The 16,586-nt window shown below is 50.1% G+C and overlaps 6 protein-coding genes across 6 annotated transcripts; 4 read left to right on the forward strand and 2 right to left on the reverse strand.

The window, feature by feature from the left end:
• Positions 1–437: 437 nt before the first annotated feature.
• On the forward strand, positions 438–4,862 carry DI09_1p10 (DNA polymerase; the record flags this gene model as incomplete). The annotated part of the gene is made up of 7 exons (XM_013383192.1): positions 438–563; positions 587–940; positions 967–1,551; positions 1,577–2,002; positions 2,027–3,879; positions 3,904–4,039; positions 4,068–4,862. 7 exons carry the CDS (start codon positions 438–440, stop codon positions 4,860–4,862), a joined length of 4,275 nt encoding a protein of 1,424 aa, XP_013238646.1.
• A 206-nt stretch (positions 4,863–5,068) lies between these two features.
• DI09_1p20 (uncharacterized protein) lies at positions 5,069–6,579 on the forward strand (the record flags this gene model as incomplete). The annotated part of the gene is made up of 2 exons (XM_013383193.1): positions 5,069–5,146; positions 5,353–6,579. 2 exons carry the CDS (start codon positions 5,069–5,071, stop codon positions 6,577–6,579), a joined length of 1,305 nt encoding a protein of 434 aa, XP_013238647.1.
• A 161-nt stretch (positions 6,580–6,740) lies between these two features.
• DI09_1p30 (uncharacterized protein) lies at positions 6,741–9,575 on the reverse strand (the record flags this gene model as incomplete). Its single annotated transcript, XM_013383194.1, has 1 exon — positions 6,741–9,575. The coding sequence occupies one exon, from the start codon at positions 9,573–9,575 to the stop codon at positions 6,741–6,743; it is 2,835 nt and encodes a 944-aa protein (XP_013238648.1).
• Positions 9,576–10,878: 1,303 nt separating this feature from the next.
• On the forward strand, positions 10,879–12,777 carry DI09_1p40 (nucleolar GTP-binding protein 1; the record flags this gene model as incomplete). Its single annotated transcript, XM_013383195.1, has 1 exon — positions 10,879–12,777. The coding sequence occupies one exon, from the start codon at positions 10,879–10,881 to the stop codon at positions 12,775–12,777; it is 1,899 nt and encodes a 632-aa protein (XP_013238649.1).
• Positions 12,778–12,875: 98 nt separating this feature from the next.
• On the reverse strand, positions 12,876–13,280 carry DI09_1p50 (uncharacterized protein; the record flags this gene model as incomplete). The annotated part of the gene is made up of 2 exons (XM_013383196.1): positions 12,876–13,139; positions 13,176–13,280. The coding sequence occupies 2 exons, from the start codon at positions 13,278–13,280 to the stop codon at positions 12,876–12,878; spliced, it is 369 nt and encodes a 122-aa protein (XP_013238650.1).
• Positions 13,281–14,359: 1,079 nt separating this feature from the next.
• Positions 14,360–16,192, forward strand: DI09_1p60 (uncharacterized protein; the record flags this gene model as incomplete). Its single annotated transcript, XM_013383197.1, has 2 exons — positions 14,360–14,754; positions 14,785–16,192. 2 exons carry the CDS (start codon positions 14,360–14,362, stop codon positions 16,190–16,192), a joined length of 1,803 nt encoding a protein of 600 aa, XP_013238651.1.
• Positions 16,193–16,586: the final 394 nt, after the last annotated feature.

Raw genomic sequence — 16,586 nt, forward strand, 5'->3', positions numbered from 1 at the left:
GGGGGGGGGGGGGGCATGTGCCTTTCTTTATTCCTCATTCAAGGGTTAGGATTTTAATTTATTCTTATGGCCGCGTCACTTGGGGCAAAATTGACGCTTTTGGCCTCGATTGGGTTCACAACCATTGTGGTATATACGGTCCACTGCCTGCAAGAAAAAGACATTCAGGTATGCCGATTGCTTACTTGATGCAGACCATGAGAAATGGTGTCCTTAGAGATGCGGCGCGAAAGGAAACAAAAAGGCAGGCCGCTCAAGAGCATTAAAAAGTAGCCACAGCATCTGTGCACACTACACCCAAATTTTTGTACTCCGCACACGGATCCATAGCTAGCTATACTGAATGTTGGATTTATTGGGCCCCTTGGCCTCCTCCCCATCCAATGTGGGATTTGGTTCCCCAATTTACAACACGAACCCTAATTAGTTGCAATTTAATGCAAGCTGATGAAAATGGCCGCAAGGGCTCCCGCCGCCCTGGTTGTGGGGTTGGTCGGTCTGCCGCTTTAGAACAGCTTGCACGTGCAAAGCGAGAAGGCCGGTCTCTCCTCTCGTCATACAAGGTAAAGATAACTGTTTACCGTAGGTTGACGAAGGCGAGATTTTTGAAGAGGTCGATGAATCCGTCTACAACTCCATCGTACAAGGCCGGCTTGCCGAGGCAAACGACTTTGTAGTCGACGACGATGGCCAAGGATATATGGAAACAGGGCTGGAAATATGGGATCAGCCTTATGAGGGTCCATATTCTAGCGATGAGGACCAGTTTCTCGATGGTGATGAGAACCCTTCAGCCAAGCGGCTCTCTACCACCAAAAAGGCAATGCGGCAAAAGCGGCTTCKACCGCAGGGCGGCACCTCTAACAATCTTCAGCGGGCCTTTGCTACAGCAGCCACAACTAAAGCCTCTTTTTCGACTCCCCAATTGCCAGAAAAAAATGTATTTCCACATAGGCTAACGAATAGGATCAAAGCAATGCCATTTATCAAGCTCTTCTCAAAGAATTTGATACCGAAGAGGATGATGGGCTGCAGCCTTCCACTTTCAGCAACCAGCGGTTTGACTATCATGATTCATCAGCATTGCCTGTTGGCCAAGAAGCCCCTCCTTTTATGGAATTTACCGAACAAGACAACTATGACCAATTAATGGTTTGCAGAGAAGAGGATTTTAGCTTCTCAGACCAGACTCCAGAGGTAGCAAACTTTGCAAACAGTTCCGTCAAGGAAGAGACCATTAAAGAGAGCAGCTCCGATGTCCATATGATGGAAGAGAAGCCACAACACCTCAACATCAAAAAAGCGGTTACCTCATCCACTTGCAATCGCGATAAGTTTATTCCTCTTGTGACGGACCAGCTTTCAATCGGAACCCGTGCTAGCCTTGCTAACATAGGCATGGTGTCTTCCTCCGATACGACCCCAAAAGGGGTCTCAAGGATTGTGGAACACACGGAGGCGCCAGAGCTTGATGGCCAAGATGTCGGAATTAATTTTTACTGGATCGACGCTTTTGATCGGCACAATGGCAGCATTGTGCTGATCGGAAAGGTTGCTCGTTTCTGTTAACGCATAGATTGCTGTGGCTCCAGGTCGCTTTGCCACTGCTACGATGACGGTAAAAGGTATCCAGCGAAATCTCTTTGTGCTACCGCGGCAACATGATCGTGTCACAGGAGCTCCGGTTACATTTACAGACCTGTATACAGAAATCTCGGCGGTCATGAGTGCCCTACGCGTTTCAAAATTTGCTTGTAAAAATGTCCGAAGGCGCTATGCCTTCGGAATTGCAGGCATACCAGCCGAGGCGGAGTGGCTTAAATTGCGGTATTCTTTTGAGGACCCAGCATGGACACGTCGTCCGGATGCACGTGAGGAATCTCGAGTGATCGCACATGTCTTTGGCGCGACAACACCAGCGCTCGAGCTATTTATCATCAAGAGGCGGTTGATGGGCCCCTGCTGGATACGTGTTGCCAATGTCCGTATCCAAAAGCGAAATGTATGTATTGACGCTAATGCATAGGCTTCCTGGGTCCGTTGGGAACTTGAAACAGAGTCCCCAAAAAGCGTTACGACCTTGTTGGAAGGTGCCCTGCCGCCCCCATCCCTGCGATTGATAAGTATCACCTTGAAGAGTTCGCTTGTTGAAGGTGAGCGACGCTCGGAGCGGCGGACATCCTCAGAACAAACAATCGTAGCAGCTGCTATCGTTGCAGCACGCACAGAGAACGAGTTGCCACTTATTGAGGAGCGTTTTCTTGTAACTGTGGACAATGGCGTGCCCTCGGCGCCGTTGCCTTCAGGTTGGCGCGGTGAACGCTGCGCTAATGAGCGCTCCCTTTGCTCGTTTCTGTTGACCCTGATGCAACGTCTCGATCCCGATGTATTAGTGGGGCATGATCTGACAACCTTTGATCTTCCTCTGCTGGTGGGGCGATTGAAGGCCCTCAAAATCGAACGTTGGTCGCGTATCGGTCGTTTGGCATTTCGAACGTGGCCTGGCAGTCCAAACCGCGAAGAGCGTCGACGACCACCCATCGTTGTGGATGCACCGCCTAGTGACCCTGAAGATGAAGAGGCTATCGCCTCTACAACTATGCCGCGATTAATTTATGGTGATGTTCTCGCATTTGCTGGGCGGCTTCTTTGCGACACAAGAAGCGGTGCAAAGGGTATTGTCAAGTCCCGGTCTTTTTCTTTGATCGAGCTTTGCCAAACTATGGGGATCAGTGTTGACATTATGGCTTCTCATGTGCCACATCACGAGCCAGTAAGGGGATCTCCCCCCGCAGGTCTACTTTATGAACTTGGCACGGAGAGTGAAGCTGCGCTTGAATTGGCCATGCGTTTGCGGCTATTGCCATTAAGCTTACAATTAACTGCAATTGCGGGCAATCTTTGGGCACACACTCTTTTCAATGGCGCAAGGGCAGAGCGGAACGAATATCTGTTGTTGCACGAGTTTCACGCAGCCAAGTTTGTGCTCCCAGATAAGTATCAAGGTGCCAGTGCTTCAGATGTTCCTGACTTTGAAGCCTCCAAAGTCGGCAGAGGAAGGCGGCGCGCAGCATATGCAGGAGGACTGGTGTTGGAACCAAAAGCTGGCCTTTATGACACATTTGTGATTTTGCTTGATTTTAACTCGCTTTATCCTTCCATCATTCAGGAACATAACATCTGTTTTACGACTGCCAATGTTGAGGCCCCTGATGCGCCCAATGGCGCTGATCATGGAAATGGTGCTGCTGGTAAAGCTAGTGACCTTTCTATCCAACCCGAACCGCAGCCCTCATCGGTGATCGGTATTCTGCCAAGAATTCTGGGTACATTGGTAGCCAGGCGTTCTGCTGTTAAAAAGCTTCTACAAAGTTGTGAGAGTACTGAGCGCGCTGCTCTAGATATTAGGCAGCAGGCGCTCAAGCTGGCGGCCAATTCCATGTATGGTTGCCTGGGCTTCACAGGCTCACGATTCTATGCCAAGTCTTTGGCTGAGCTAGTCACTGCACATGGGAGAACATTGCTCGCATCTACGGTCGAACTTGTGGAAGCAATGGGGGAATTGGGGGGCTCCTCAGCTCGCTGCCGTGTTATTTATGGCGACACAGACTCCATCATGATTGAAACAGGATGCACCTCGCTACCTGAGGCACTACGTATTGGCGCAGCTGTGCGGCGGAGTGTCAACGAGCGTCACCGCTTAATCGAGATCGACCTTGAGGCCGTTTTTGCACGTCTATTGTTACTCAAGAAAAAGAAATATGCCGCATTGCGCTTAAACAGTTTGGAGAACGTAGGGCCCACAACATACCGCATTGAGACTAAGGGTCTTGACATGGTGCGTCGCGATTGGTGTGGTCTTTCTGTAGAGACTGGCAAGTAAGTGCATTACTCTTATTTTAGCTTCGTACTGCAACGGATTATGTCACTGACAGAGGGCCGGGATGAAGTTCTAGGGGCCATCCACGAACATCTTGCTGTTATTGGAGCACAAGTACGCGAGGGACGGATGCCCCTAGATGCCTTCGTCATCCATAAGGTAGGACTGGCACGTTTATTGATTGCAGAGCCTAACAAAAGACCCACAGGCATATGGCGACCCCAGGGCACACCCTCACGTTGTGGTTGCCACACAGCTGCAAAGCAGGGGTATCTTTTTGCGAGCTGGCGACCATGTGCCTTTTGTTATTTGCCGTAGTTCTGGGTCTAATCCATCCACACTAAGTGGACGGGCATATCACCCAGATGATGTGCGGCGCGGGGGCGAGCTTACGCTTGACTATGAATGGTATTTGCAGCAGCAAGTGTTGCCGCCAGTGGTGCGGCTCTGCAAGTGGTTGGAGGGTACTGACGCCTCGCGACTTTCATTGGCACTGGGACTCGATATACCACGACAAGTCGTAAGGTCCTCATCACATGGTGAATTTGAATCCACGTCACTGCTTTCTTTGGAGGGAAAGAACTTTGAAGAAATAACATTGAGCTGTCCATATTGCGGCGGTGCAGTTTCGAGTGCAGAGAATAGCCTTTGCAATGCCTGCGTACGGGCAATACCGCCGTTGACACGTGCTGCACAGATAGCCACCTCCTGTCGACGGGCCATTGGTGCCTTTTATATGGGCTGGCTGCGATGTGACGATCCCGGCTGCGGGGCGCGAACGCGTACCATCTCGGTGTACGAGAAACGGTGTCCCATTGCTGGATGCTGTGGCACGCTCCTGCCAGAAATTAGCGATCGCTCACTGTATCTACAAATGCTCTATTGGAAAAAGACAGTGCCGACGATAGAAACGTTGGTCACGCGCAGCGCATATCCTGTAGTACAGCTTGGCGAGCTCTTCCGGCGCCTGCATGCTGCTTAACCCTAACCCTAGTGGGGGTGTTAGGGCGATCCATTAAATATCCATCAATTAATCGCGATAATTTAGCAAAAAATTTGGATGTTGATTCCATTTGCACAAAATGGTGGTCATCATTGCGGCCACTTCAAAGTACCTCCTGAGAGCAACTCGACTCAACCCAATGGACACCAAATTAACCCTAATTAATTTTTTTTTTGCATTTTGCAATGGAGCACGCTACTATGGTCAAGCCCTCTACGGAGCGCGTGCCACTGGATGCCAGCGAATGGCCACTGCTGCTGAAAGTAAGCGTTTAGCACTGATCATAGAACTTTGAAAGAATGCACGTGCGCTCTGCACACTACACACCGCTTCCTAATGGAGCGTCACCGCTTTCCCGCGATCTTACTAACTATATCAGGTGGGGCCTTTTTTCGTTTTTCTTTATTTTTTCTTGTGGCTTGCTTGATCGTTTAATCCATCTAGATATGGTGTGATAAATTTGGACAAGCCCGCAAATCCATCCTCGCACGAAGTCGTCGCATGGATTCGGCGCATTTTACGTGTCGAGAAGACGGGACATTCAGGCACGCTGGATCCAAAAGTCACCGGGTGTCTTATCGTGTGCATCGACCGTGCCACAAGGCTAGTCAAAAGCCAGCAGAGTGCAGGCAAGGAGTATGTTTGTGTGGTGCGCCTGCACGATCGCTTTGGAAGCGGCGAGCTGGAACAGCGCCTACGCGGGGCGCTCGAAGGGCTGACTGGTGCCCTGTTTCAAAGACCACCGCTGATCAGTGCTGTTAAGCGTCAACTGCGTGTACGCACCATCCATGACTCGCTGTTGCTGGAGACCGACGAAGAACGCTCGCTGGGTGTCTTTTGGGTCTCCTGCGAGGCCGGTACGTACATCAGAACACTCTGCGTGCATCTTGGTCTGATGCTGGGCGTTGGTGGCCACATGCAAGAGCTAAGACGTGTACGCTCCGGGGCTACTTCTGAAGCTGACGGCATGGTGACCATGCACGACCTACTTGATGCGCAATGGCTCTATGATGCGACACGAGATGAGTCGTACTTGAGACGTGTTGTTAGGCCATTAGAGTCATTGCTTGTCTCCTACAAACGACTGATGGTGAAAGACTCTGCTGTCAATGCGATTTGCTATGGTGCCAAGCTGATGATTCCAGGTCTGTTACGCTATGATGCGGGGATCGAAATGGAAGAAGAGGTTGTCATCATCACGACCAAGGGCGAAGCCATTGCACTTGGAATTGCACAGATGACAACGGCCGTGATTGCTAGCGTTGACCATGGCATAATTGCCCGGATTAAGCGCGTGATCATGGAACGAGACACGTATCCCAGAAAATGGGGTCTCGGACCCAAAGCTGTGGAAAAGAAGGCAATGATCAAGAGTGGACAGCTGGATAAGCACGGAAGGTCCAACGAAAATACGCCTTCCGCTTGGTCTCAAGGATACGTCGACTTTTTTTCCCCAAAGGAAGACATGGCAGTGGATAAGAATGCCACCGTTTCATCGACACGTATTTCGTTCGTAACCCCAGTCGAAGAAAAGTCTGGCAGTCTGGTCGATAACCAAAATGAAGACATGGATGATGGTCAGAGCAGCGACGAAGACGAAAAGAAACGCGTTAAAAAGGAAAAGAAAGACAAGAAAGAAAAGAAGGAAAAAGAAAAGGACAAAAAGGACAAGAAAAAGAAACGGAGCTCTGACTAGCACCGATCGTCATTAAGCAAGTAATTTTATAAAACAACACTTGAAAGTTAAAGAAAAACTCTTAATTGGTTTATTAGTATATTTAAAATAGGGATAGGGCGGCTGCCCAGTGTCGACCGCACAATGGCGACCAGTAAAGTGAACAGGGGGCGTGGAGGGGGCTATGACAGCGATCTTAGAGGACCACATGTCAGTGTAGCATCTGTAATCGAGAGGCCTTGAATGAAGGCGCACTCAACGGGCTCCATTGCAGTAAGGGACTCGTCAAATGTTTTCTTTCTTGTACGCTTTTCTCGCCGACGCGAGGCAGACTTCAAGCAAAGAAAGTTTGGTTCCATCACGAAACCAATCAAGCCGCTAGTTGATGATGATGCACATGCATCTCTGAGTTCATCCAGTCGCTGCTCGACGAGATACAGCAGATACTCTTCCGTGAGAAGCCGCACCGTTTCAAAAAGTGACAGCGGCGTGGTGGAGGCAGCCGGGGCCGGCTGTGCAACAACCACTGCAGAGGCCCCATCACCCACAGGCGTGGCGGCCTCGCATGCGCCTTGGTCAAAATGAAGATATTCAGCAAGGATTTCCTCATCCCTAGCACAGGAGCCTTCTACCTTTTTGTGATCTCTGGTGGCAAAAAGTTGGTCCATAAAAATGGCGATCACAAACGACCACTGGATGAGCAGGTTCTGTAAATGTCGCTGCATTCTTTCCAGCTCTCCATACGATATCGGACCGATGTTGGGAAGAGCCCCGTTTTTCCGTTTGGCAGCCGCATCTAGATGGCGGCAATTTTCCTCCCCTTCGCGGGTATCCTCGCTGGCCTCGTAATCAACGCAACTATCAAGAAAAGATGCCCAAGCGTCCCAGTCAAGCTGGTCATCCCCAAAAATGAGCTCCATTGACGTAATAAATTGCGCAAGGATTTCTTCCGGAATAAAGGAAGCATCCATCTCATCAATAGATCGTGAGAAAGACGCAGAGAGCGACGGGTCTGTACCTAAAGCAAAAGCTTGTGCTCGTAAGCCGCAGTCCCGCTCATGAGAAACGTGGCGCTGCAATTCGCTTGCTGCCTCGCGCACGGCGGCACGAGCCAGCCGCCTAAGCTCCGCAGAGCCTGGAGCCGACAGACTAGCTGAAGGCGATCGATTCGTGCAGGCACTTGAAGAGAAATCACATTTGGTGGCAGCAGTTCCAATTACGACGCCATTGGCGCTGCGCAAGGTAGTGGCAAGTGAGTGCAGAGAGACGCGTTTAAGCAGCATCATGGAGAGCTTCTTGAAAAATTCGAGCTTCACCACCAGCAACTTGGATGGAAGTGTGGCCGGGGTATGCCATGGCTGGCCTGTTGGCCAGCCATTGACGTCAAACTGGACATTTTCCAGGTCTCGAGCGCTGAAATATCCTTTGACAAGCATCGTGATCAGTCCAGGTAATGTCTTGGTGCAAAAGAGACGGACATTTTCTAGTTGTGCCTGAGTAATGCCATTGGTCCAAAACGAAGCAAGAAAACATTCCTGGATGACAGCGAGGGAGGTAGCATCGAATCTTTGTATCATTGAAAGGATGCTCTGATAAAGTCGCGTTCCTGGAGATCGATTTTCGCTCTTTTGAGAAGGAAAAAAACAAGAAATTTCGGACACCGAGTTCGTTTGGTTTGCATTGGAAGCCTGAAATTCTGGAAAGCTCTTAGGGAACACGCCAAGCCAATAGAGTGTAAATTCCTCTTCAAATTGCAGATACTCTTCGCGTAAAATTAGGGAAAGCAGCAAGGTAGTATGATGCTGCAGGCCAAGTCTGAAAAGGTCACCGTGCTCAATGGGAAGCGCGTCTGGTGCAGCCATGTGCAACCTCGCGGCAAACCGATCAATGGATGGCGGATTAGCTGTAACGCAGGAGAGGCCGCCGGTGGCCAAGCTGTAGATGGTAACTGGTGACGAAGTCTGTCGATTCCGTGACGGCCGGATGGTAAAGTGCGATTTGATAGAGTGGGGAATTGAGTCCACAGTCTCTACAGTGCCAGTCCCCGCTCCATATGACGAGGAGCCAAAGCCGGTATTGGGGACCGGACTTGAAAGTGCTGGAGCCGCTTCTGCAGTCGACATGGGTGCCTTCATCCTGATCCCGTAATAATGATACTTGGAGTGGCCGCGCGTACCAAGACGCCGCGTGCGCAAGTTTGGAAACACAGAGCGGATAATCTTACCAAAAGAGGCAGCATTGACTGGCTCGATGGAATCGGCAACGCACGATTCATAATAGTGTGTGTACAGCAACGAACGAGGCATGGAAACACCTTCAGATGACTCAAAGTGCGATTGGAGCCAAAGAACGACATAGGGTGACTTTCCCTTGATGGCTGTCATTGAGGATACGGGGGCACCTTGCTCACTACCGTATTGATGGTGGTGCCAAGTAGGACCACCAGATGGGGTAACATAGTCCACAATCATGTTGTGACCGTTACCGGTGTGGCCCATCATGCCGAAAGATGGTGGCGCAGAGAGACACTCAAAGGGGGCTGTTGAAAAAGATGTGGATGATAATGAAATATATTCAGGCGAGCCGATGAACTCTGTTTGCGAGCCGCCAAAGTCTATAGACGTGGAGAGCGGAAAATCCACCGATGTAGATTCACCATAATCGGGCGTATCAAGAGTGGATGTGGAGTATTCTGCAGAGGAGAAGTAATGATTAGACGAGAGGAGTGCTGCAGTCTGCTCGTGCGAAATGCTTGCCGTTGAGGTGGGCGCCATCAGCGAAAGCGCAGTGCCAGGCTGCGCAAAGGGGGCTTGAAAGTCGGAGGGGAATGCAAAATTAGATAACGGGGCAGAAGATGTGAAACTTGTGCGTGGAGAGTGAGTCAGGAATGCAGAGTGAAAATTTGTATGAAATGACGAGTGAGCTGATGGGGGCGAGTTTATAATGATATCAGCAGCGCCGAAAATCTTTAAGGAAATGGCCTCTTGATCTTCTTGGATATAATCAGAGGTCATCATTTGGATGAGCTGGCTCGAAGATGGGTTGATGATGATGTGAGGCTGATGATGGTGGCGGCCCTGGACACCAATGGCCTATATATGTTTGATGGTGACGAGATCGGCATGTTTAGATAGCATGCCAATAGGTGGAGTGATTATGGTGATTGCGATGATGTTTCGATGATGAGGTATGCGGTATAAACAGAGCGTGATGGGGCTCGCTGATAAGAGCACGATTCGCTGGTGACCATCATCAACAATAAATTAGCAATAATTAAAAATTACTTTGGGGCCCAATGCGTGGCGGACTGTTCAACAAAGTGCCGTTCGATTGGCATTTTAAAGTTGAACCGCGTTCATTTAAAGTCGAGCCGCGTTGATTTAAAGTCGAGCCAATCCTCGTTTAAAGTCGAGCCAACCCTCGTTTAAAGTTAAAATCGAGCCAACCCTCGTTTAAAGTTAAAATCGAGCCAACCCTTGTTTAAAGGTTTGGCGGGAAATGCACAAATTACGGCGCCATTGAACACCATAGTGTATAAGGACACACTATAAATTGTGCCATTGATTAGTAAGACTATTAAACTATGGCAAAATCAAGCAGCACAAGCGCTACCGCATCGCAAACCAAGCCAGCAGCATCAACAAAAAAAGTTTCCGCCGTAAACAGCAAAGGTTTCGTCATATTCGTTTTACGTTGCAGTAAAAAAGTCCTCCACCTCCAAGGATGCTTCCGCAAAGAAAATCACGCCGTACACCAGCTTCATGTCCACAGAGTTGCCAAAGGTGAAAAAAGCAAACTCTGCAATCAGCCATAAAGATGCCTTCAAGCTCGCTGCGCAGAATGTATGCATGGTTTTTGCTTATTTTTACATTAGTGGGCCACATCGCCCCTCAACCCTAAGAACGGCGGAAAGGCTCGCTGACAGCGCCATGTACAGGAGATCTGCTTTTTACATAAATATATCACACGACTGCGCACCACAATTTTGTCAATTACAGCTCCAATATGGGCCGATCAGCAGGGCTTTATTGGCGGCTTACTGATAGGCAAGAACTATGAACCAGGCTGGCGTTGCACGTTGCAAGCTATTTCGCCAGCAAGGATGCAGAACTGTGTAGCCTCCGTCAATCAATGCCACAAGAAAATATGGAGACGTGGCAGTTCGCGTGATATTCTGAATTTATTTGGCCGGTACGCTCCTGCCCCTAGCTGGGATGGGTGCGTAACGTGTGCATGTAGCGAATTTCAGCATGTTTGTGCCATTTAAATTTTAATTTGGTTTAATTTAAAAAAATATCGCGCACTACTTTTTGCATTTCCATGACCGTTCCTGTGCTCCCCTCAGGTCCCTCTACCAGCGTGCTCACAGACAACATCACTGGGGCAAATCACAACTTCAAGCGTATCCAAGTTGTGCCCTCCAGTACAGACTTTCTCGATATTGTGCTCAGTAAAACGCAGCGCAAAACACCCACCGTCGTGCACAAGGGCTATCAAATCTCGCGCATTCGCTCCTTCTACATGCGCAAGGTCAAATACACACAAAGCACATTTGAAGAGCGGCTTCAGCAAATCACAACCGAATTTCCGAAAATCGAAGAGGTGCATCCATTCTACGGCGACCTGATGAATGTGCTCTACGACCGCGACCATTATAAGCTGGCGCTGGGCCAAGTAGCTACGGCGCGGCATTTGGTGGAGCAAATTAGCAAAGAATATCTAAAGCTGCTCAAGTTTGGCGATTCACTTTACCGTTGCAAGCAGCTCAAACGTGCTGCTCTTGGGCGCATGGCCACCGTCATGCGCCGCCAGCGTGACGCGTTGACATACCTGGAACAGGTGCGCCAGCATCTTGCGAGGCTGCCGTCCATCGATCCGGCATCACGCACGCTACTTATCTGCGGCTTCCCAAACGTGGGCAAGAGCTCATTCATGAACAAGGTCTCACGGGCAATGGTCGACGTGCAACCATATGCCTTTACAACCAAATCCCTTTTCGTGGGTCACTTTGACTACGAATATGCGCGGTGGCAGGTCATCGACACACCAGGGATTCTAGATCACGCACTTGACGAGCGTAATACGATCGAGATGCAGTCCATCACGGCATTGGCACACATCAGAGCGACGGTGCTCTTTTTTATGGATCTCTCTGAACGCTGTGGTTATACGATAGAACAGCAGCTGTCCCTGTTTAAGTCTCTGCAACCGCTCTTCCGAAGCAGGCCCGTCGTATTGGTGGTCAGTAAGTGCGATTTGGTCCGCGTAAGTGACCTCTCACCAGAAGTGGCTGCACAATTAAAAGCAGCCACAGGCAGTGTGCCCATTGTAGAATGTTCACAAATGACCTCTGAAGGCGTTATGGCTGTACGCAATGTCGCCTGTGATTTGTTGCTGGCCCAACGCAATGTTCAGGGCGCAGAAGGCGGCATCACATCAAGTGCAAATGGAATTCTGGCACGCTTGCATGTGGCCAAACCAGTTGCACGAGATAATATCAATCGGCCGCCATTGCTGCCACAAGGCATTGTGGTGCCTTCTACAGAACCTCTTTTACGCGAGATAGAGCTAGCAAATGGCGGCCCAGGAATCTTTTCCTATCCAGCGTCTATGCACCATCTGAAGGCAGACTGGAAAGAAAGACCGATTCCAGAAATTCTCAACGGCAAGAACATTGCAGATTTCATTGATGCAGACATTGAAGCGCAACTGGAAGCTTTAGAGGCAGAGGAAGAACAGCACGAAATGATGACCGCAGACGATCGCTCTGCACGTGTCGAGCGGCGCAACAGAGTGCATGCTATTCGTGCTGTGCGAAGACACGAAACTGAACGGCGTACACTGACCCGTCTTGATTCGCGCTCACGAAAATCCAATGCCAATCGTCCTAGACCACGAACGCGTATCTCTGCACTGGGAACGGAGGCTTCTGCCATTGAGCGTCCAATTAGTGCTAAAAGATCGGCATCTATTTCAAGCAGCAGGTCATTGAGTATGCATCCGATGTCGGAACGCTCACGCTCTCGTGTACAAGGCCGCGAAATGAAGGGCCACAGCACAGAAAAGGGCCATGCTACGTCATCATCGCTCGTGTCTCTCTCACAGCGCCATCGCAACCGCATGGGTCGTGCCGGTGATGCTGATCGCCATGCCACGGCCTCAATACCCAAGCACTTGTTCGCAGGAAAGCGGCGCAATGGCACTCACGATCGCCGTTAAGCTAAATTAAATGATGTAGCCTTTGCATAAATCCATCCCAGTTGTTGCTTTTCATTTTCAGGTGTACACCACGGAAGGGATGCTCCACAATTTTAGTTTTAGCGCTCCAGGTTAATGGCGCCACGGAACTTGGCATACAGCAGTGTTTTAAGAGCCGAAGCCTCGCTAGCGAGCGCGCTGTGGTATCGCCGTAGCTCGTCGCATTTGCTAGAATGGTCGTTAAGCCGCTCAGAAAGCATGGCCAATGCCTCTCCCGGCGGTAAGTACGCAAAGCCATCACCAATCTTGATGCGAATGTGCGATGGCTCCTCAAGCTCTGCAAAGACTTCGGCCTCGGAAAGGGCATCTGCGGTTGCCTCGCGCTGCGCCTAAAGCAATAAAGGTGTCCATCTAGCTACCTGTGCCTCAGCAAGTCGCGGTTCATAGATGCTTAAAGTCTCACTTAGCCGGCTGAACGTGTTCAGCTGGGCCTGGTCTTCTGCGGTAACACTCGGCTCATCCATCAGGTATCAACGATTGGCAAATTTATAAACGGCCAAGTATAAATGGAGTGGGGGGGGTCCCTTTTAAATTGTGGTAGCCTTAATTTGGTCAACTGCAATTGTTGATTTAAATTCCAATGATGAGCTCTGCAGCCGTCGAGCGCAGACGGGAGGCGCCTCCGGTGCCCTCGTTTTCGGGTAGAGCTATGCCACGTGGCCAGTCATCACAGAACACACCAACTTTTGCTGTCGATGAGCGCGAACAAGAGCGCGTCCAACTTTTTGGCGAGTTTCTCGACTCACAGGTATGTACGCAATGGCGTTGGCAATCTTATTTCCATTGACACACCTTTTATTGATCGTTGGTGGTTGTCTTTCTGCCCCTCCTTGACGGCCATTTTATTGGCTGTTGGTGGCTTTGGCCTGTTTGCAATCTATTTATTTTGCGTGTGCTTCGTTTTTTATTCTCTTTCTTTTTAGCAATGCGCAACGGATGCGTTGGAGTACAAAGAAAAAGTGCGAATGATGGTGCGGCGGGCTGAGACGCGTCTGATCGTCAACATTAATGATGTGCGTCTTTTCAATGAGGGACTTTCGCGGGGGTACGTGCCTTTTCTGATCGTAGGTTGTTGATGACACCGTTAGAATATCTGCCCTCCTTCGAGACAGCTTTACGTCGGATGGTCGATAACTTGCTTGTAGTGGAGCCATTTGGCGGCAGTGATGGCGAAAAAGATGCTACGGTAAAGCTAAGCTTTCGCATTGGTCTTGATGGCGCTTTTGGCGATTTCCAGACCAATCCACGCGAGCTTAGTGCATCCACACTTTCGCAAATGGTTTCCGTTGATGGCATCGTGACGTCTTGTTTTCTGGTGCGTCCAAAGCTTGTGCGTTCAATCCATTATGTAGAGGAGCGTCGCACATTCATTTCTCGCGAATATCGTGACGCGCTTATGGGCAGTGGCCCGCCAGTCACGTCTTCATATCCGCAACAGGTATGAGCATCATAACACCGACTGTAGGATGCAGAGGGGAACCGTTTGAGCACAGAATTTGGCCTCTGCACTTATCGCGACCAACAGCGGATCGTACTGCAAGAGATGCCGGAACGCGCGCCGCCGGGACAACTGCCTCGTGCCGTGGAAATCATCCTGGGCGAAGATCTGGTTGACAAGGCCAAGCCCGGTGACCGCGTGCGTATTGTAGGCATTTATAAAGGCCTTGCTACCAGTGCTGCTGGAAGTGCACCTGCCTTTTTTCGTGGAATTTTGGTGGCAAATGCGGTGCGTCAGTTGGGCCGAGAAGCAAACATGCCTGTGCTTACAGACCTGGATATCCAGCAAATCAAGGCCGTGTCACAGCGTCCAGATCTCTTCACGCTATTGGCCCGGTCTCTAGCCCCCTCAATATGGGGACATGCTGCCATCAAAAAGGCAATTCTTTTAATGTTGCTCGGTGGCGTGGAGAAGATTGTTGACCAGACACACATTCGCGGGTAAGCGCCGTGTTCTTTAATTTTCTCTAGAGATATCAACTTGTTGATGGTGGGCGACCCCTCAACGGCAAAATCGCAGCTGTTGCGCTTCGTGCTGGCCATTGCGCCATTGGCGGTGGCGACTACAGGTCGCGGTTCCACAGGTGTAGGGCTGACCGCTGCTGTGGCTGTCGATCGGGAAACAGGCGAGCGGAGGCTGGAGGCTGGAGCCATGGTTCTGGCAGACCGCGGTGTCGTCTGCATCGACGAGTTTGACAAGATGAGCGAGGGCGATCGTGTGGCTATTCACGAAGTTATGGAGCAACAAACGGTAACAATTGCCAAGGCAGGGATCCATCTCTCACTCAATGCGCGGTGCAGTGTAATTGCTGCGGCAAATCCAATATTTTCACAATACCGTGAACACGCAAGCCCGCGGGAAAATATCCGGCTGCCGGATTCCCTGTTGTCACGCTTTGATCTGCTCTTCATTGTGCTTGACCGGATGAATGAGAAGACGGATCGGATGCTTGCGGAACATGTCCTCGCAATGCACTCGCGTGTGGACACCACCAATTCCGAAGATGCTGCTGGGAATTCTGTTGACGATGCCGTTTTTGCCACTCATCGCTATGCCGCCACAAGCTATGACCATGATGTTGCCAATGCGGACATGGATACCGGCAATGATGATGCAGCTGCCAGCGGCGACTCTGACCTGTTGACGCTCTCGTTCATACGCAAGTACATCCACTATGCCAAGGTCCGTATGCGGCCGGTGCTAAGCTCAGGCGCCATGGAGGCCATCAAAGCGATGTATCTTGCGTTTCGCGCCAAAAGTGAACAATCTGGCCGCGATCAGGCTAGGACAATGCCGGTAACGCCGAGAACGCTAGAGACGCTCATTAGGCTTTCCACGGCACATGCTAAGGCACGGCTTAGCAGCATAGTCGAGGAGGTCGATACGTTGGTGGCCGAAGAACTTGTGCGCTTTTCCCTCTACAAAGAGGTCATACCCAAATGCGCTCGTCGGCCAAAGAAAACCAAACCAATCTCGCAGGCAGGCCCCGAAGATGAAGATCAAGAAGCCCAAGGAGAGTCTAATCACAGCCACACAGACAACAACAGTGAAATCAAACAGCACAGTGATGGCGATGACGGGGATACATTTGGGTTTACCGAGGAGCCCCCCTCAAGTGTGGCGATGTCTTTGGCGCAAGCGTCGGAGGATGGACCATCTACAAACATCCAGCCAACTGATGCGCAAATATTGACCATCAAGAGCGCGTTGCTACGTGTGCGCGCTCAAAACGACTCGTTTGTAATGCTCGACGCCCTTATTGAGGAGCTCCATTCAGACGGGGTGGAACTGCCTCCCGGAACGGTCTCCGTTGTCCTCCAGCAGATGGAAACAGCCAATCAGCTCATGTTCCGAGATGGAATCATTTTTTTCATATAAGAGCTTGCCCTCTATCAGGATATCGTTAATTTACCAGTAAATGTTTTTGTTGCTACAATAATCCATTCATGATGCAAGTGATTGGAAAATTTATTGAAACCGGAGTTTTTCATCGAGCCAGCAACCTTCCAATAAAAAGGGCCGCTGCAACTTTGTATGCAAGCCCTTGCTTTGGAAATAAGCGTATCAAAATTATTGTTTTAGGACATGGAGGCGTTAAGACAGTAGCATTAGCCGATTTTTGCAGAGGCATTAATAAAGCCAAAAATTGGGGGTCGGTGTCCGCTTTAACATTGGAGATCGATGATCTAGAAATAATTGGCCAATGTTTTATCGCACACTGTCCAGCTGATTATCGTCTGAAGCAAAGTTGAGATGTAGATTAGCTAAATAG

Source organism: Mitosporidium daphniae (genome assembly GCF_000760515.2).
Source record: "Mitosporidium daphniae strain UGP3 chromosome Unknown contig-1, whole genome shotgun sequence".
NCBI lineage: Eukaryota > Fungi > Microsporidia > Mitosporidium > Mitosporidium daphniae.